This window comes from Oryctolagus cuniculus, chromosome 4, assembly GCF_051225735.1.
Source record: "Oryctolagus cuniculus isolate XC-2025 breed Fujian yellow rabbit chromosome 4, ASM5122573v1, whole genome shotgun sequence".
Classification (NCBI taxonomy): domain Eukaryota; kingdom Metazoa; phylum Chordata; class Mammalia; order Lagomorpha; family Leporidae; genus Oryctolagus; species Oryctolagus cuniculus.
Genome location: NC_142870.1, coordinates 140,254,412 through 140,275,761, shown reverse-complemented (window position 1 = coordinate 140,275,761; position 21,350 = coordinate 140,254,412). Strand labels below are relative to the sequence as shown.

Below are 21,350 nucleotides of genomic sequence, written 5' to 3'. Positions count from 1 at the left end.
TTACACAACTGATTAGTGAGGGCTGTGAATCCTGGCCCTGACACTTTAAATACTCTTCAAAGATTTTATCCAGTAATATTTTCTTATAAATAAAAAGCAGTTCAGCAGGCATAAACGTTTTTCCAGATAGAGTTCATTATATTAGAAAAATTGTAAGTACCTTAATTCTGTCTCTTCTACATTGTGATAACTGGTTCTCTTCCCACAGTAGTAATTCTGTTTTCCTGGCACCCTGGGAAGTTCCCATGTGAGTTCTTAGCCAGTGCTTGACCATCCTTCTTAGATAGTGACACCCCTCCGCATAAATATACATACTCTGCCCCTGCCCAACTTTATTTTTCCCTATTTTAAAAAATGCCACCACTGGGGCCGGCACTGTGGTGTGGTGCATAAAGCTGCCACCTGCAGTGCCAGCATCCCATGTGGCACAGTTCGAGTTCTGGCTGCTCCACCTTCATTCCAACTCCCTGTATCAGAAGATGGCCCAAGTACTTGGCCCCTGCCACCTACACAGGAGACCTGGATGAAGCTCCTGACTTCAGCCTGGCCCAGTCCCTAACATTGCCGCCATCTGGGGAGCGAACCAGCAGATGGAAGATCTGTCTCTCCACCTCTCCAACTTTCAAATAAATGTTTTTTAAAACTGTCAGCATCTTTTCTTTTTTTAATTTATTTACTTGAAAGGTGGAGAGAAAGAGAGAGGGAGAGGTCTTTCATTGTGGTACTTGAACTGGTGCCCATATGGGATGCCGGCACTGCAGGCAGCAGCTTTACCAGCTATACCACAGCACTGGCCCCCATCAGCATCTCTTGTACTTAAATATTTCACTTATTTTCCTTATAAGCAGAATGTGTTTTGTTTTGTTTACAACTATATACCTAAGGGTCTAGAATGGCTCCTAAAGTCAATTAAGTGACCAGTAAGTGGTTTTGAATTAGTGAAACAAGACTTAGCATGAGATATTATCAAAGGAAAATTATTTATACTTAGTGGATTCCATTATGCATTGCTCTTTAAAAGTTTATTTTTTAGCTTTTGAAAAAGTTTCTTTTTGTTTTCTAGGGAAAATCCAATTGTTGGGAAAACATCTTAGAGTTTGACCAATTGATTCAGAAGAACTGGAAAATATTTTTCTTGGATTTTCTCATATTTTGTTCATAGTATTTAAGAATGAACATTGGCTTCAATGTCACTTGCATTCACATTGTATTTAATATTTAATAATTGAAATTACCTGTTTGAGACTCCTGGTATTGATATATTACTAGAGAATTTGAAACCCAAGATTCCCTTCATATCTTCTGTGTCCAAATCCATGTTTCTGCAACAACTTTTTAATAGGAGAAGTCTTCCTAAAGAAGGTTCCTAAAGACGCTTTGTAACAAAGGGAGAACTCTTCCATAGCAAGAAACCATCAGTTCTTGTACAGCTGTTCTGTGGACTTGTTTTCACTACCATTAGTGCCTGCTCTATACTGCCAACATCCGTGTTTTACTAGAAAAATTTCAATTCATGACAATTCAAAGCTTTCCATTTAGTTCATCTATACCCTCCTTCTTTAAAAAGAAAAAAAATCCCTTTGGTCCATTAGTCATTACATTAGGTTACATTAGTGTCAGTAACAGAAACTTCAGAAAACTGCCAGAGCATTCGTGGAAGTTGGGTGGATCCTTTGCCTATGTAAAGATGCAAACAGAACTCCGCTCGGAAGAATCAGGGAACATGTGCTGTTGTGTGCATTTTGTTTACATTTGAGATGAGTGATGGCAGATGAAATAAAATGAGTCCACTTTTTTCCATTGTTTTAAATATCAGGTACTCATCTTCTTGATTTGAAAGTTCAGATTAACATGACTTCTAAGGATAGCTCTTCTGAAAAAGAGGAGAATGTAAACCGTGAAAGATGGTGGTGGAAGAATCACTTGATTTCACTGGCTGTTTCATGTTGTAACAAGGGCCACCATGAGGATGCCCTTCTTATAGTGTTAGGTTGTGATCTAACTCAAGAACAGTCACTCGGCGCACTTTAATAATCTGGACTGCCCCAGGTTATACTTTAGATACTCCATGGTATCTGACTTTTATGATCAGTTGAATGATCAGTGTTTAAGTCTAGAAATAATGTTATCCTGAAAATGTTTATATTTCATTGCTATTTCCTTATTGCCTGCTAGCCAAATGGAATTTGGGCAAGCAGCTGTTTGAATCCCATTTTTACCTAATAATTTACTTTTGTTCTGAAAACCATAACTGTAAATAAGCAGTTGAAGCAAGTTGCCATCTTAAAGTTAAGAGGGGATATATTTTGCTTCATCAGTATTAAAGACCATGGTACTCTTGTCTTTGTAATTCCATTTTCTAAATGTGGTACTTTGAAACTTGGAGTATTTAGCTATGTTTCTTTTTAAAACTGTGACTTATTAGTGTAAGTCTAGCTAGTAGTGCATTTTTTATTTCCCTCAGCATAAGCTATATTTCAATATATACTTTGCCAATTATCTTATTGGTGATTGTTTTTAAATTGTATTGTTTTTAGGTAATAGTCTGAAGAACATTGGCATACAAAGTTGTTTTATAAATGTTATTTCTCTGAATGTGAAAAAAAAAATCAACTGGTTATGTTTAAGAATCAGTACTAGTCTGTGTTATGGTTGATTATTACTCCTGGCCTAAAGACAGATTTGAAAGTCCTTTAAATTTTATGAACTAGTAAATCCCATAAACTACACTGATTTATAAATATAAAAACTTAGCCGTTTAATAAATTTCTCATTCTTGAATTTCATCAATTAGAATTCCTCTTAAGAATCTCTGAAATGTCTACCTGCGGATGACTATGTACCATTCATTACTTTTTAGTGATTCTTTCATCCTTTGCTATTTAAGATGGAAAATATTCTAACATCAGATCTTCAATTGTGATTGTTTTGAAGAGATCACAGCAAATCCAAGGAACCCCAACTATGTGAAGAGAAGGGTCCAGTCATGTAGTTTTTTTTTTTTCTTCACATGGCACTTTAAACAGCCAGTTTGACTGGAGTTAACCTGCCTAAAAGTAAAAAGTAATGAGAGATTTCTTTTCCATGACAGTCTATTGAAATAAGAGTCCCTGTCAGTAGGACTCTAAGGTAACCAAGGATCTTGCTTCCTAGGTCCTCATTCCTCTGAGGTTACTCATGAGGACTTTGATTTTTACTACCTGGGCGCTCTCTGCTTTTTCTGCATTTGAAAATAGACATAACAGGTCACTTCTCCCTGAAAACCCCAGGATGGAAAGAAAAGAATGATATAGGGAAACTTGCCATAAATGACAGTTCTGGTTCTTAGTTTAGCCATTTCCATAAATTGAAATTGTGGTGATCTGTGGCTTGTTTTGTTTTTGTTTACTTACGTTTTTTAATATTCATTTAATAAAATGATGGGCAATAGCAAAGGTTTTTATTCCCAGGAATATAATTTATCAAATTGAACTATTTTATTTGCCAAAGAAACACCATTTTATCACGGGTAATGGTTAAATGTCAAAACTAAGCTTTTTCTATTATGTTTAAAAAAGTGACAAATGATGTGGCTTTTGTTTGTTTCTGAAACCTGATTTCATCTTTTATTAGAAAGGCTCATTCATGCCAGATTTTGAAATACAGTTGTTTTCTGTTTTTTTTTTTGTTTTTGTTTTTGTTTTTTGTTTTTTTTTAAGTGAAAGCACCTTTAATTTGTTCTAACGGTACATCCTGTAAAGACAGAATTCCCTATAGCATTTTAGGTGTCCTTACAGTATGTGAAAAATACAAGACTCATTCTAGAGTTGCATATCAATCTTAATTGATACTATCTGCTTCCATTTTTATTAACTTGGAAATTAATATGTTGCTGGTAAATATTGGTTTTTACAGTGTCCAGTTGAAAATGTAAGTTATCGAAACTTAATGTAGTGAATTTGTGTAACCATGTTGTATTGTTGAGAATGTATTTTTATTTAAATTTTATTTTCTTATCAAGAGTATTATAAAAATTAAAAACTTTTGTAACTGTCGCTTGGAAATAACTCAAATAAATTACAAGAAGCATGTCCTTGTGAGACCTTTCTTTCTTACTGATTTAGTAACTTCTTATATGAAATTATCATAGCTTGCCTATTATTAAAGGAATAGTGAAAGTGAGAAGTCTCTAATAACAAAGTTGAACAAAGCCATCTGGAAATGGCTTCAGTGTTCTGTTCCTGTACTCGAAGCCAGGAGCCTGGAACTCCCTTCAGGTCTCCCACATGGGTGGCAGGGGCCCAAGCAATTGGACCATCTTTTGCTGTTTTCTCAGGCGCATTGGCAAGGAGCTGGATCAGAAGGGGAGCAGCCAGAAGTTAACCAGGCACTCATGGAATACTGCTGTCCTAGGCAGCAGCTTAATCTGCTGTACCACAACGCCAGCCCCTCTGCCAATTTCGTCCTTGTTTATTCACTCAATAGACTTTGCTTTGAGACCTGTGGTAGCACCATGCAGGCAGGTTCCCGATGTACCCTAGAGCCATGCACATCAGGTGTGGAGAAATAGATTCCACAGTTAAGGTGGGTTCAGCTTTCTGAGAACTGCCGCTTTCCACACTGCTCAAAAAAGCCAACATCAGCGCCTCCTCTTGGGCCCTGCACTAACCCCTATAGATTAACTTACACTGTAACTTGACTCTCATCACATCGTCTTCCTGGATGTCAGAATCTGACCGTGCTTTAAGAATATCAAGTGACGGCTGGCGCCGTGGCTCACTAGGCTAATCCTCCGCCTAGCGGCGCCGGCACACCGGGTTCTAGTCCCAGTCGGGGTGCCGGATTCTGTCCCGGTTGCCCCTCTTCCAGGCCAGCTCTCTGCTGTGGCCAGGGAGTGCAGTGGAGGATGGCCCAAGTGCTTGGGCCCTGCACCCCATGGGAGACCAGGAAAAGCACCTGGCTCCTGGCTCCTGCCATCGGATCAGCGCGGTGCGCCGGCCGCAGCACGCCGGCCGTGGCGGCCATTGGAGGGTGAACCAACGGCAAAGGAAGACCTTTCTCTCTGTCTCTCTCTCTCACTGTCCACTCTGCCTGTCAAAAAAAAAAAAAAAAAAAAGAATATCAAGTGACAACACCAGAGACCAGGTTAGCGGGCAACTCCTGGCCCCTGACAAAGCCAGGATTCTTCCCCCTCAGTGCCTCGGCAGCCCTTTTGACATCCCTGAGTAAACCTTCCATGAAACACAGCCCTGGTGACTCCAGAGGGATTTCAGGTTGATAAAGAGGAAGGGGTGGGATTTGGAATCTCTTTAAGGATCTTGCTTTTGTAGACACACCTGACTTGCTCTCATGCTACCCACCCCATGTGTAGAACTTTGGAGAAAAGGCGGCCTTGGGGTCCTATTCTGTAGTGTAAACAAGTTGGTCCTTAAAGGGAGAGGGGGCCATACTTTAGTTGAGTTTGCCTTCCCAGAACACAGTTCCAAAACTGAGGGACACTTGAAGCCAAGCAGAGTCCTTTTGTTACACAGATAAAGAAGCTGGACACAGCTTGGCATGACTGGTATACATTTGTCTACTCCAAGTCAATGGTGAGTTCTGAACTAACTCCCCTGCAAACCCTTGTAGCTATTTCAGACTTCAAAACACAGTGACTGTTGGTTTCAATTCCTCAGACACATCCTTGACCTGGCCAAAAATGTTCATTTTCTGGCTTGTCTTTCTACCATTTCACTTAGTTTGGGGATGCTATTTGCCATTTATTTTGAACTTAGCCCTGTATTTTATGTGGACAGACAAGATGTGACCTGTTTAAGTAGAATAAAGTCCTATTAAGATTAATCTTGTTTTCTGCCTTGAATTCAAGCCTTCTCTTTCATACTGTCGGAACCCTGGTGCGTAAACACATAATAGCTACATAAATCTTACTCATCGAAGAAGAGTTCTGTCTGCAGCAGACAACAGTGTTTTCCAAATCTAATATATTTCTCAACTCTTAACCAGAACCAGGAAGACCAGATGCCTACAGAGTTAAAGCACTCGTTATGGATTCTCCGGGCAGACTGGAGTTAGTGACCCCCAGACAGCCTCTCAGGACCTGTCTAAGAGAGGGAAAAGGCACAATCAGCATCACAATTTTACATTTGGAGATGCAAACAATCACCAATGTTTGTGAATATGAACTACCAAAAACAGCAACAAAATCTTGACTGACAAATTCATAGATCAGGCTGTGCTTATCACCTGGTGATCTCTGGATTAGTGTGGGGCATTTAAGTTCTGGGAAACGCTGGAATGAGCTAAAATAACTTCCAAATCTTGACCCTGATGCTCAGTTCTAAACTACACCTCGGGGCTACCATTGTAGTGTAGTGGGTTGAGCCACAGCATGCGACACTGGCATCCCATATAAGCGCTCATTCAATTCCCACATGCTGCGCTTCTGATCCAGCTCCCTGCTAACATGCTTGGGAAGGCAGAAGGTGGCCAGAATACTTGGACACCTGCCACCACATGGGAGACCTAGATGGAGTTTCAGTCTCCTTTCTTAGTCTAACCTGGCCCAGCCCCAGCCACTGTGACCATTTGGGAAGTGAACGAATTCTGACTTTCAAATAAATCTTTAAAAAAATAAAGATACATACACTGCATCTCAAAATTATGTCTTGAGTAAGGATACAGCAACCTCTGCTTCAGAGCACTCATTTTGAGGGTAGGAGAACAAACAGGTCAGATGCTGGCGAGTGTTACAAAGCAGAGTGATGTGGGAAAAGGAGGCAGGTGGGCTGGCAATAGGCTGGATGGATGCTGTTCTAAAAATTTAAAGGAAGCAGAGAGTATCTCACTAAAGAAGGTCTGAGTGCAGATCTGAAGGTGGTGAGGATGAGAATCCTGCGTATGTAGAGACAGAATCTTACAGGCAGAACTAAAACGTGATGTTGCATGAACAGCAGGGGGATGAATGAGTAAGCGGGAACAAGATGAGTGAGTGCAGCTGTGGGCACAGACTGGCAGGTCAGAGGCTTTGAGCAGCTCGGGGATGTGACCCACCTGTCAATTTTGGATCGCCTGCTATGTCGAGGAAAATCTCTGACCATAAGCGGAAAAGGAGTTTGGGGGAAGGCAGTAATAGGCCCATAGCACAACAGGTGGTGAGAAGTCAGTTTCTGGTAACGCTTGAGGTAGGGCCAATAGGATTTGCTGTCAGGTGGAACCTGGGAGGAATGAGTCCCAGAAGACCTGGGAGCCTGAGCCACCAGAGGAGAGGAGGCATCACTTGCAGAGATGGGAAAGACTACAGGAGGAACCATGCTCTGCGTGTTTCATCCACGCTAGTGGAAGCCAGTACAAGCACTTGCATTTCTCTACCCGTCTACACTGGCCTTCACGACCTCCCTAGAGTCTGAGTGATTCTGGGGGTAGGGGGTGGCTTTATTACACTTCGCAGCTCCTTGCCCTTAGATGAGGAAGAAACTTTGGGTAGTCACTGTGGGAGACTCCACATGCTCAGGGCTACCCGATTACCTGGTCAGGGACATTGCTGGGGAACCTGAATTACACTGAGGACTGCACAGATCTTTTGTGTGATCCTTGGGACAGAGCAGATGAATATTATGCTCGCTGGGGCTAGCACTCAGGCACTGGTCTCCTATTAGGAGAGGAGCTCAGCTGAGCAGAATAAGCTTCCCCAGATTAAAAAAAAAAAAAAAGATTTATTGTGCCAAACCTGGGTGTGTCACCTTAGACACGCCCTTCACCCTGGAGCACTGAATGGAGATCCCTGGCCACACTCACTCCAAGCCTTTAGATATTCACTGAAAGCAGACACTCCACTTATCTACAGAGGAATAGTACAAAGATAAAAGCCACCACAGCAAAACAAAAACAAAAGGAAACCAAGGAGTATCTCCATAAATGCCTAAAAATAAATGCAGCAATTCAAGGAAAACAAGGAAGACAACACAATGCCCCCAAAGGAACACAATGCCTCAATACTAGATTGTGAAGATGATGAGATGGAAGAAATGCAAGGAATGGAACTCAAAAAAATGGATCCTGAAATTGCATAGAAGTAATCAGAAGCAAATGAACTACTGCACATCTGTACAGGACATGAAAAAAAATTCTCCCATGAAATTGAGATATTAAAGGGAAATCAAAATGAATACAATAGAACAAATATACCCTGCAAAGCTCTCATTGAAAAATGAAGGCGAAATAAAGCCCTTCCATAACAATCAGAAATTGGAAGAATTTGCTGCCATCCAGCCCTGCAAAAGATGCTTAAGGATATGCTGCACATAGAGACAGAAACATGGTCATCACTATGAAAGAAGGTAAAGGAAGACAATCTCCCAGTAAAAGTACAAAGGAAATGCAAAGTAAAAAATAGGGATACTTATGGAAAACTACAGGGCAAAGTCATTACTTTTTAATAGTCAGCTTGAGGTGGGGAGGAGAGGGCGGGCACCCAATCCAGTTCCATCCGATTTGGAGTCTCAATTGTGCATTTAATCTGTCTTGAATATTTTCAGTTACTTGTCTTGCATATTTTCAGTTACTTCTCTCATGTTGTTTAGAAGAATTGTTTCCTACAGAAAACCACTCCTTGTTCTGTAAGAACCATGTGCGCTCTATAACATCTTTGGTTGTGGTAGTCCAATTTTCCTAATGATTTTATTAATGTACAGTGTAAGATTGAAAATTTGAGTGTCATGTATATATTATTAAATTGTGAATGGATGGGATTTATGTAACAGCAACATTTGAAGATACTTATACTTGATAGCCTCTTAAGGAAGAGTTGCCTCCAAATTTGAAGCTGGAAAGTCATTGGAGTAACTTTTACAAAAAAAGAATAACAATTCATGGCTTTTTAGATTTTTGTTGCATATGTTAAGAATTGTGGACAATTTAATTGTGGACACATTTTAATTTAAATGTGTGTGCTGCTCTGGCCTCAGAATCAACCCTTGGGGCATTAGGATCTGGCTAAAAGGCCCATGAGAGTCTCACAAGACACTGTGGCAAAAACGACCTGAGTGAAAGATCTCAGTGAACAAGATCCCAGCAGAAAGAACAGGCCATCAAAGAGGAGACACCTTTCTCTGAAGGGAGGAAGGAACCTCCACTGTGATACGGCCTTGACTATTTAGAGTTGGTGAACTCAAGGGGCTTCCATAGCCTCTACAGCTCATGGCAAGAGCCTCGGGTGATTACTGACGTCATAAATAAGAGTGTCAATTGTTAAATCAACATGGGAGTTACTGTGCACCTGCTCCCCACGTAGGATCTCTGTCTTTAATGTGTTTTACTATGAGAGTTAGTGATAAAACTACTAGTCAAACAGTACTCTATATCTTGTGCGGTTGTGTGGGTGCAGTCTGTTGAAATATTTGCTTAGTATATACTAAGTTGATCTTCTGTATATAAAGATAATTGAAAATGAAACTTGATGAAGGATGGGATGGGAGAGGGACTGGGAGATGGGATGGCTGTGGGTGGGAGGGAGGTTATGGGGGGGAAAAGCCACAACAATGCAAAAGTTGCACTTTGTAAATTTACATTTATTAAATAAAAAAAGTGTGTGCTGATTTTCAACACCAATAAAATCTCAAATATGGACAAAAAGATTTTTTAAAAAATAGTCACCTTGGCCGGCGCCACAGCTCACTAGGCTAATCCTCCACCTGCGGGGCCGGCACACCAGGTTCTAGTCCCGGTCGGGGCGCTGGATTCTGTCCTGGTTGCCCCTCTTCCAGGCCAGCTCTCTGCTGTGGCCAGGGAGTGCAGTGGAGGATGGCCCAAGTGCTTGGGCCCTGCACCCCATGGGAGACCAGGAGAAGCACCTGGCTCCTGCCATTGGATCAGCGCAGTGCGCCGGCCGCTGCGGCCATTGGAGGGTGCACCAACAGCAAAAGGAAGACCTTTCTCTCTGTCTCTCTCTCTCACTGTCCACTCTGCCTGTCAAAAAAAAAAAAAAATAGTCCCCTTGACTGTAAATGGCCTCAACTCTCCAATCAAAAGACGGACTGGCTGAATGGATTGAAAAACAAAACCCATATATTTGCTGCCTACAAGAAACACATCTCACCAACAAAGATACATGCAGACTGAAAGTGAAAGGACAGAAGATATTGCATGCTAACAGAAGCAAAAAAAGGGCTGGTGTAGCCATGCTAATATAAGACAAAATAGACTTTATTACAAAAACTGTTAAAAGAAACAAGAAGGGCACTATGTAATGATTAAGGGATCAATTTAATAGAAATTATAAAATGTATGCTCCTAATTAAAGGGTATGTGGTTATTTGAAAGAAATGTTTCTGCCTGTCAAAAAAAGAAAAAGAAAAGAAAGAAATGTTGATGATCTAAAGGGAGTCATAGACTCAAATACAATAGTAATGGGGATTTCAATACCCCACTTTCAGCAATGGACAAATCAACCAGACAGAAAATCAGCAAGGAAACAGCAGAGTTAATCAATACTATAGACCAAATGTACCTAACAGTTATCTACAGAACTTTTCATCCTACAGTTGCAGAACACACATTCTTCTCAGCAGTGCATGGAACTCTAAGATTGACCACATGCTAGGCCATAAAGCAAGTCTCAGCAAATTTAAAAAAAAATCAAAATTATACTATGCATCCTTTTGGACCTCAATGCAATGAAGCTGGAAATCAGCAACTCAGGAATCTCTAGAACATATGCAAACACTTGGAGACTGAACAACATGCTCCTGAATGAACAGTGGGTCATAGAAGAAATCAAAAGAGAAATCAAAAAATTTCTGGAAACAATTGATGACAACAACATATCAAAACTTATGGAATACAGAAAAAGCATCGTTAAAAGGAAAGTTTATAGCAATTGAGGCCTACATCAAGAAATTGGAAAGGCACCAAATAAATGAACTATCAGTGCATCTCAAGGATCTAGAAAAACAACAAACCAAATCCAAAACTAGGAGAAAAGAAAATTAAAATTAGAGAAGAAATCAACAAATTGAAACAAAAAAATACAAAAGATCAGCAAAACAAAGAGCTTGTTTTCTTAAAAAATAAACAAAACTGGCACATCATTGGCCCAACCAAAAAAAAAGAAAGGGAGAGAAGACCCAAGTCAATGAAAAAGGAAATGTAACAGACACCACAGAAATAAAAAGAATCATCAGAAAACACTACAAAGAGCTGTATGCCAACAAACTGGGAAACCTAGAAGAAATTGATAGATTTGTGGACACATACAACCTAACTAAATTGAGCCATGAAGACATAGAAAACCTAAACAGATCCATAACCAAGATGGAAATTGAATCAGTAATAAAGGCCCTCTCCACAAAAAAAAGCCCAGGACCAGAGGGCATCACTGCTGAATTCCACCAGACATTTAACAAAGAACTAACTCCAATTCTTCTCAAGTTATTCAAAACAATAGAAAGGGAGAGAATCCTCCCAAATTCCTTCTATGAAGCCAGTATCACCTTAATTCCTAAACCTGGAAAAGACACAACAGAGAAAGAGAGCTACATACCAATCTCCCTGATGAACATAGATGCAAAAATTCTCAACAAAATTCTAGCCAATCAAATGCAACAACACATCAGAAAGATCATCCACCCAGACCTAGTGGGCTTTATCTATCCCTGGTATGCAGGGATGATTCAACATTCACAAAAATCAATGTGATACATCAAATTAACAAACTGCAGAACAAAGACCATATTATTATCTCAATAGATATAGAGAATGCATCTGATAAAATACAACACCATTTTATGATGAAAACTCTAAGCAAACTGTGTACAGAAGGAATATTCTTTAACACAATCAAGGCAATTTATGACAAACCCACGACCAGCATCATATTGAATGGGAGAAAGTTGGAGCATTCCCACTGAGATCAGGTATCAGATAAGGATGCCCACTCTCACCATTGCTATTCAACATAGTCCTGGAAGTTTTAGCCAGAGCCATCAGGCAAGAAAAAGAAATCAGAGGGATACAATCTGAGAAGGAGGAAGTCAAACTATCCCTATTTGCAGATGACATGATTCTGTATAGGGGATCCAAACACCCCTGTAAGAGACTGTTGGGAGGCTGGGGCTATGGCATAGCAGTAAAGCCACTGCCTGCAGTGCTTGCATCCCATATGGGTGCCAGTTTGAGACCTGGCTGCCCCACTTAGGATGGAGCTCTCTGCTATGGCCTGGGAAAGCAGTAGGAGATGCCCCAAGTCCTTGGGCCCCTGCACCCTTGTACCCACGTGGAAGAATGAGAAGACACTACTCACTCCTGGCTTTGGATCAGCAGCACTGTGGCCAATTGGGGAGTGAACCAGCAGATGGAAGACCTCTCTCATTCTCTTCTCTATGTAACTTTTTCAAATAAACAAATCTTTAAAAAAAAAAAAAACTTTTAAAAACTCAAAGAGTTTGTTAAGTAGCAGGATATAAAGTCAACACACAAAATCATCAGCCTTTGTATACATAGACAATACCAAGGATGCGAACGAACTTCTAAGATCAATCCCATTCACAAAAACTACCAAAAAAATAAATTGAAATAAATTTAACCAAGGATGTAAGAGATCTCTATGATGAGAATTACAAAACATTAAAGAAATAGAAGATATTAAAAAATGGAAAAATATCCATGTTCATGGATTGAAGGATCAATATCAAATTGTCCATGCTCCCAAAAGCAATTTACAGATTCAATGTGATACCAATCAAAATACGAAAGACATTCTTCTAAGATCTAGAAAAAAAAGTGATGCTGAAATTTATATGGAGGCACAGGAGACCTTGAATAGCTAAAGCAATCTTATACAACCAAAACAAAGCTGTAATACCAGATTTCAAGACATACTGCAAGGCAGTTATAGTCAGAACAGCCTGGTGCTAGTACAAAAATAGACAGATAGACCAATGGAACAGAATAGAAACACCAGAAATCAATCCAAACACCTACAACCAATGTATATTTGACCAAGGAGCTAAAACCAATCCCTAGAGCAAAAACAGTCTCTTCAACAAATGGTGCTGGAAAAACTGGATTTCCACATGCCAAGTATGAAGCAAGACCTCTACCTTACACCTTATACAAAAATCCACTCACTATGAACTAAAGATCTAAATCTATGAACCGACACCATCAAATTATTAGAGAACACTGGGGAAACCCTGCAAGACATTGGCACAAAAAAAAAGTTCTTAGAAAAGACCCCAGAGGCACAGGCAGTCAAAGCCAAAATTAACAACTAGGATTATATCAAATTGAGAAGTTTCTGTATGTCAAAAGAACACTCAGGAAAGTGCAGAAGCAACTGACAGAATAGGATAAATTATTTGCAAACTATGCAACTGATAAAGGATTAATAATCAGAATCCACAAAAAGATAAAGAAACTCCCACAACAACAAAACAAAAAACCCAGTTAAGAGATGGGCAAAGACTTAGACATTTTACAAAAGAGGAAATCCAAGTGGCCAACAGACACATGAAAAAATGTTCAGGATTGCTAACAGTCAGGGAAATGCAAATCAAAACCACAATGATGTTTCACCTCACCCAGAAATCAACAAACAACAAATGCTGGCAAGGATGAGGGGGAAAAAGTATGCTAATCCACTGTTGGTGGGAATGTAAACTGGTAAAGCCACTATGGAAGACAGTATGGAGATATTCAAAAATCTGAATATTGATCTATCATACGACCCAGCCATCCCTCTCCTGGGAATTTACCCAAGAGAAATGAAATCAGTTAACAAAAGAGTTATCTGCACCTCTATATTTATTGCAGCTCAATTCATAATAGCTAAGACATGGAATCAACCTAAATGCCCATCAACCAAAGACTGGATAAAGAAATTATGGGATATGTACACTATGGAATACTACACAGCGGTAAAAAAAGTGAAATCCTGTCATTTGCAACAAAATGGATGAATCTGGAAAACATCATACTTAGTGAAATAAGCCAGTCCCAGAGGGACAAATACCATATGTTCTCCCTGATCTGTGAGAATAGAGCACCTAAAACGAAATCTATAGAAGTGAAATCGACACTTTGAGAAGGGATGACTTGAGCTGCCACTGTCTTGACTGTCAAGGAACAGTTTCACTTTTTTGTTGTGTGTTTTTCATTTTTTTCTTCATACTATATGTTGAACTCTTAACATCGAGTTAGTCATATGTGTATAAAGTCAATTGAAAATAGATCTCAGTAAAAAATCACAGTGTAAATAAGAGGGTGGAGGAAGTTTGTAACTGTAAAGCTGTAGGTCTGCATACATTCATATGGACTTACTTCTTTTTTTTTTTTTGACAGGCAAAGTGGACAGTGAGAGAGATTGACAGAGAGAAAGGTCTTCTTTTTGACGTTGGTTCACCCTTCAATGGCTGCTGCAGCCGGGCCAGGTGCTTCTCCTGGTCTCCCATGCGGGTGCAAGACCCAAAGACTTGGGCCATCCTCCACTGCACTCCCGGGCCACACAGAGAGCTGGACTGGAAGAGGGGAAACCAGGACAGAATCCGGCGCCCCGACTGGGACTAGAACCCAGTGTGCCGGCGCCGCAGGTGGAGGATTAGCCTATTAAGCCACCGTGCCGGCCCTGGACTTACTTCTAAGGGTACAGTTTAAAAGCTTGTCATAGGACTCCAAATCCCATTAAGTTTGACGTCAAAATGGCTATCTTAATTGTTAAAGTGATCATATTGGGGCCGGCACTCTGGCACAGTGGGTTAACGCCCTGGCCTGAAGTGCTGGCATCCCATATGGGTGCCAGTTTGAAACCTAGCTGCTCCACTTCCTGTCCAGCTCTCTACTATGGCCCGGGAAGGTAGTGGAAGATGGCCCAAGTCCTTGGGCCCCTGCACCCACATGGGAGACTGGGAAGAAGCTCCTGGGCCCTGGCTTCGGATTGGCGCAGCTCTAGTCATTGCAGCCATCTGGGGAGTGAACCATTGGATGAAAGACCTCTCCCTCTCTCTCTGCCTCTCCTCTCTCTTTGTAACTCTGACTTTCAAATAAATAAATCTTAAAAAAAAATAAAGTGATCATACTTTTAAAGTGGACATATAGATAGAATTAAGTATTAAAGTGATCATATAAATAGGATCAAGTGTCTGGTAATAATAATAGAATTAAAAAGGAGGAAATGTTTCAACATGGAAAGCAGTCTACACAGCAGACTCATTGAATGACAATTGCTTTAAGTAACACTCTAACCTCAGAATCAGCCCTTAAGTCTTCCTGGTCTGGCTGAAAGGCCTGTGAGAGCATTTCAGGCATGGGAAGCCAAGACACTGTGACAAAAATCTTCTACATGAAAGACCTCTAAGTGAGACCCCAGGGGAAAGAAGTGGCTATTAAAAGAAGGATGTACTTTTCTCTGAAGGGAGAACTTCCACTTTGCTTATGGACTTGTCCAATACTGATGGAGTTTGTGGACTCAAAAGGCTTCCATAGCCTAGGCAGCTCATGTCAAGAGCCTCGGGTGGTCACTGATGTCTTAAATGAGAGTGTCAATTGTTAAATCAACAATGGGGCCGGCGCCACGGCTCACTAGGCTAATCCTCTGCCTTGCGGCGCCGGCACACCGGGTTCTAGTCCCGGTTGGGGCGCTGGATTCTGTCCCGGTTGCCCCTCTTCCAGGCCAGCTCTCTGCTGTGGCCAGGGAGTGCAGTGGAGGATGGCCCAAGTACTTGGGCCCTGCACCCCATGGGAGACCAGGATAAGTACCTGGCTCCTGCCATCGGATCAGCACGGTGCGCTGGCCACGGCGGCCATTGGAGGGTGAACCAACGGCAAAAGGAAGACCTTTTTCTCTGTCTCTCTCTCTCACTGTCCACTCTGCCTGTTAAAAAGAAACAAATAAATAAAATAAAAAATCAACAACGGGAGTCATTGTGCACTAACTCCCCATGCAAGACCTCTGTCTTCAATGAGTTGTATTATGAGATTTAACTATAAAACTATTTTCAAGTAGTTTGTATGTGTGTGTGTGTGTGCACAAATTGTTGAAATCTTTACTTAGTCTAAACTTAGTCTCTGTGTACAAGTTAATTGAAAATGAATCTTAATGGAGAATGGGACTGGCAAGAGGAGAGGGAGGAGGAGGAGGGGTGGGAGGGTGGGTATGGTGGGAAGAATAACTATATTCCTAAAGTTGTACTTATGAAATTTGTATTCCTTAAAAAATAGTTAAAAAATTGTTTAAAAATGTGAAAAAATTGGACACAGTTTAATATTTTTTGTGCCAAAATCAGCTTTTAATGCTGTTTCACTGACTTTCTTCAATACCTTCATATACTGTAGAGATCATTTTATCAGAGGACTGACCTTTCTCAACAAGATGTTGTCAGCCTTCCTGAAAACCTGTACAACTAGGGGCCAGTTTAGCAGCATCGATGTGGTTAAACCCTGTGGAATGTATTGTTATCCTCGTCATCCTTTGAGAAGTTAATAGAGTGCTGGTCACTTGTGAAGTCACGGACTAGAAATGAAGCAGGCTAGTGCAGGACAGAAGTTCAGCACCCACTTTGTAGGGGATTTAGATGGAAAGGCTTACAACAGCAAAGCTGGCTCTGATAAGTAGCTGATGGAACTGGTGATGGCATTGTAACATTGCAGGCATGACAGTTTGCATGATACTCAGCCCGACCAGTGCGAGCCACAAGTGTAGGTAGTCACTCCTCTTCTGTCCGCTTTTACCCCTTGAAGCAGCAACTCCTGTGGAGGAAATTCAAACCTGTGGCCAGGGATGGGCTTTTGACTCGATGGCTAATTTGCAATATGGGATGCAGACATCCCAAGCAGGCGAGCCTGGTTAGAGTCCCAGCCTCTCCACTTCTGATCTAGCTTCCTGCTAATGTGCACCTTGGAAAGCAGCAAAAGATGGAGCAAATTCTTGGGTCCTGCCAGCCACATGGAAGACCCAAACTGGCCTGGCCCAGCCCCAGCTGTTGCAGACATTTGGGGAATGAACCATTAAATGAGAGATCTCTATTTCTATATGTTTCTGCCTTTCAAATAAACAACTAAATGTTTAAGAGGACAGCTTTCCAACAAGGGGCAATTCTCTGCCTCTCAAAGAACATACCACAATGTCTGTAAAAATTTTGAGCTACTGCAACTACAGAATTGCTGCCAGCATCCAGTGGGTAGAGGCTGCTAGGCTCCTGCAATGCACAGAACAGCCACACTCACAGGAAAGCAGAGTCCAAAACGCCAATATTTCCCGTGCACCTGCCGTGGGAAGGCCAGAAATAAGTGCCATCCACCCTGACAGGGTCTGCCCTTCCCCCAAGCCCTAGATTAAGAAAATTTTCCTGGAAGTTCCCCACTGTGTGCTGTAACAATGGGTCTCATCATTTATAAGTATATGTAGGATTTTCCCAAGAGGCATACTTGGGCAGACCCAGGATGAGAGGCCCTGCGCCTTAGAAGGCAGTGGGCCTCTTGGTGGGAAAGCCTGGCTTGTGCTGGCAATACCAGCGCTGGTGGGGCAGCAGGAACTTGATCCTGGGGTGCTGGAACTGCCCAGCCGCTGGCCAGTGGCACTTGCTGTGCTTGGTCTCCCCCTCGTTCATGAGCTGGAGGGAGCGAGCCCCAGCTAACTAGTCTGCAGGAACCAGCAAGGCACATCCTGTTGGGCATGGCAATTGCCCAGTTTGGGGCTAACAAGGGCACTGGGTGGCCTGGCCACAAGGCTTATAGATGTTTACTTGAAAAGCAAATTGACAGAAGTAGGGACAGATATTCCATCTATTGGTTTATTCCCAAATGCCCCCCACAGCCAGGACTGGGCCAGGCCAAAGCCAGGAGCCAGGAACTCCATCCAGTTCTCACATAGGTGGCAGAGACTGAAGTACTTGGGCCATTACTGCCTCCCCAGCATTAGCAGGAAGCTGGATCAGAAGCAGGGTAGTCAGGACTTGAACTGGCAATGCTGATGTGGGATGTGGCCATCCCAAGCGGCAGCTTAACGCACTGCACCTGCTCCTCTATGCAAACCACTGCTACGGGATCACATTGTTAAAATTCCTTCCACCTTAGGAGGGCTACGCAGCACACTGTTGCACAGGCGCAGGAGGAACAGGGAGCAGAAAGCCGAGACAGGCAACCCGAGCGTGTGGAAGGAAAACCTAACCAGAGGAACCAAGAGACACAGGAACTTCAGTGCACCCGGGCCGTCTCAGAAGCCAGAGGTTCGCTGAACAGAGACGTCTGGAATGGAAAGCCCACCTTGCTTTGCTGGCTGGATTCCAAACCCGCCCCGACGGACCTTGCCTCACCAGCATTTCCACACGGTCAGCTCATTCTCATCCAGTCCACCCCGCTTGCCCAGCTTCCCCGCCCCCCATCAGGGAGGCAGATCTGAGCCACGTCTGTCCTGCTTGTGGCCAGTGGAACGCCCGCCTATCCTCAGACGCTCCATGTCACGGGCTGGGGTTTCTACACAGACTGGCCTTCGCGTGTGACAGCTTCTCCGCCCGGACTCCAAAGGGACCAGGCCCTGTGTTCTAGAACGAAGCTGTGGCTTACCCATGCCCGAGGACCAGACCCAGTGCCACCAACCTACCATACGCTGGCCACCTTCCCTGCACACCCCAGTTCCCGAGCGCAAATGGGAATGCGAGGACATCCAACCAGCAGGACTGGGGCGAGGACATCAACGGATGTACACTGACCAAGTGCACAGCAGGTGCCTGGTCGACGCCAGCCTTCACTCCCACATTCCTGAGTTTCTCTGAATGGGGACACGCCCTGCCCCCCACATGCTCAGAGGCCTTGTTTCAACAACTCCGGGCATCAGGACCCCAGGTTCTCCTCCTGACTCTGCCCCCGACTCCTGTCCAGAGAAGCGGTGGTGGTAGCAGAGCAGCCGGGATCTCCGCAGCAGCACAGCTTTGTTGCTGCCGAAGATGCTCCCCTAGCCCCGAGCTGCTCACTCAGTGCAGACGTGGCTTCAGGGGACTGTGCAGATTAAACGGACCTTCCCGGGTGACCCAGGGCTGTACCGTCCCCTGCAGTGGGCATCAAGAACGTGAGAGGCCACTACAGCACGCCTGGGAAGAGCCGCTGGTGGGCTGGGCGTGCACATAGCTAAAGGGCTCCCCGAAGAGGGATCAGACCAGAGCGAGGCCCTGGTGGCCAGGAGGCCACAGATGGGAGACGCTGTGACAATGGCCCCACACCAGGAGGGCTCCTCTTCCTGTGCTGAGCCAAACAAGGTCGCCTGCAGGCGCGGCTCCCCTCCCAGGCCCTTCGTTTGTCCTCTCTCTGCCCTGGGCGCTGTGCCTTTAAGGCCACCCCAGTGGGTTCCAGAACAATCCTGAATTAGGCAGAAAGTGCTTCAGAAACTCCCGTCATAGCATGGCGTCCAGTGAGGATTCCACCTGGGCCAGGGGTGTCAGATTTTTCTGGTTTGTTTTAAAGATGTATGGGGCCAGCGCTGTGGCGTAGTGAGTAAAGCCACCAGTCATCACCGAAATTCCACGTGGTCACCCGTTAGAGTCCCGGCTGCTCCCCTTCCAATCCAGCTCTCTGCTAATGGCTTAGGAAAACAGCAAAAGATGGCCCAAGCACTTGGGCCTCTGCACCCATGTAGGAGACCTGGAAGAAGCTCCTGTCTTCGGCTTGGCCCAGCCCAGGCCATTGCAACCATTTGGGGTCTCTGTCTCTCCCTAACTGACTTTCAAATAAATAATCTTTAAAAAAAATTTTTGAAAATATTCAAAAGGCAAAGTTACACAGAAAGAGAGGGAGAGGAAGAGACAAAAAATAGCTTCCGTCTGCTGGTTCATTCCTCAGATGACCACAACGGCTGCAGCTGGGCTGATCCAAGGCCAGGAGCTAATTCCGGGTCTTCCACAAGGGTGCAGGGGCCCAAGCGCTTGGGCCATCTTCCACTGCTTTCCCAGGCCATTGGCAGGGAGCTGGATCAGAAGTGGAGCAGTCAGGACTCAAACCGGCACCCATATGGGGTGCCAGCACCATAGGCCATGTCTTTATCCACTATGCCAAAGCGCCAGCCCCCAGGGTTGTCAGATTTAGAAAATGACATCCAGGCCACCTGGTGAAGTTTGAGTTTCAGAAAAATAAATCTATGCACCCAGGGCTCAGGGCCCAGGACAAGCAGATCCAGATCCCGACAGTCTGCAGGGCAGCTCGGAGCCGTTCTGTGTTTCTACTCACAGAGTCAGTGAGAAACGCACATCCTTGCCCCCGCTGCAGCAGGGCCACAGGACACAGCCACCTCTGTGCTCGTGGCGGCGGTTGGACACCCCCCCACACACACACACACACTTAGCCACATCCACCAGCAGCCGTGTTCCACACACATGCACAAGCAGCCACATGGAGCCATGCCCCCCAGTGGCTTATACAGGTTTACAGACAACAGTGGCCCAGAGCCAAACCATTACCCAACAGACTTGTGGGCAGCCAACCAAGCAGGAATACCAGTCAGTTACCATGACGCTGGTCACCCTAGAAACCTACCAGCTTCCCAGGCTCATCTCCTCCATCATGTTAGCACAAACACGTGCTGAGTATTTGCCCGCCGTCTCTCCCGCCCAGGGCACGGGGCTCTCCTGCCCTAGCTAGCGCCTATAGTGCTGCAGGCCAGAGCCTCTGCCTGCAGAAGTGGCCGAGTATTGACAGGCAGCTCCGAGGGGACCATCTTCAAGTCTCCAAAGGCCTTAGCTCAAGGCTGGGACAAGATGCTGTCACCCGACGCCATCAGGCCCGCGCCGCCAACTCAGTCATTAAGGGGAAAGTTTATTTCAAGAAGCCGGCAGTATTGGGCAAAGAGTCTTCTCTGCATCCAAAATGTGCTTTCCCGCCCACCAAGCCAGCAAGAAGGGCTTATAAAGGAGAGCAGCAGCTGCAGGTGGAGGTTAGAGAGAAAGCAATGGCTCCAGCAGATTGGTAGTTCAGGGGGTGTTCTGGTTTGCTCTGTGAGACACAGCCAGCCGTCGGGGACAATGAGCAGACTGATGTGTATGCCGGCGGGCTTTTTTTTTCCTCTTTAAGAATTCCTGTCGGCCGGCGCCGTGGCTCACTAGGCTAATCCTCCACCTAGCGGCGCCGGCACCCCGGGTTCTAGTCCCGGTCGGGGTGCCGGATTCTGTCCCGGTTGCCCCTCTTCCAGGCCAGCTCTCTGCTGTGGCCCAGGAAGGCAGTGGAGGATGGCCCAGGTACTTGGGCCCTGCACCCCATGGGAGACCAGGAGAAAAAAAAGAATTCCTGTCAATCCACAGTCCTAATCCCTGCTTCCTGATCACCAAAATCCCGAAGAGCCATCTCAAGTCTGACAACCCCAGTAGGATGCTGTGTACAGTTCTAGGGTAAAGTGTGAG

At 44.0% G+C, this 21,350-nt stretch overlaps 1 protein-coding gene and 1 long non-coding RNA gene across 13 annotated transcripts in view; one reads left to right on the top strand and one right to left on the bottom strand.

The window, feature by feature from the left end:
• RASA2 (RAS p21 protein activator 2) overlaps positions 1 to 4,070 on the top strand; it is a 126,173-nt gene extending 122,103 nt beyond the window's left edge. For all 11 annotated transcript variants that reach the window (XM_070072739.2, XM_070072737.2, XM_070072736.2 and 8 more), the window contains one exon: positions 1,064 to 4,070. In XM_070072739.2, coding sequence (XP_069928840.1) covers positions 1,064 to 1,094 — 31 coding nt within the window. In that variant the 3' untranslated portion in view covers positions 1,095 to 4,070. The remainder of the gene's footprint in view (positions 1 to 1,063) is intronic.
• Positions 1 to 21,350, bottom strand: part of LOC149127135 (uncharacterized) — a 563,175-nt gene that overhangs the window by 459,496 nt on the left and 82,329 nt on the right. The gene's annotated exons all lie outside the window — the stretch shown is intronic.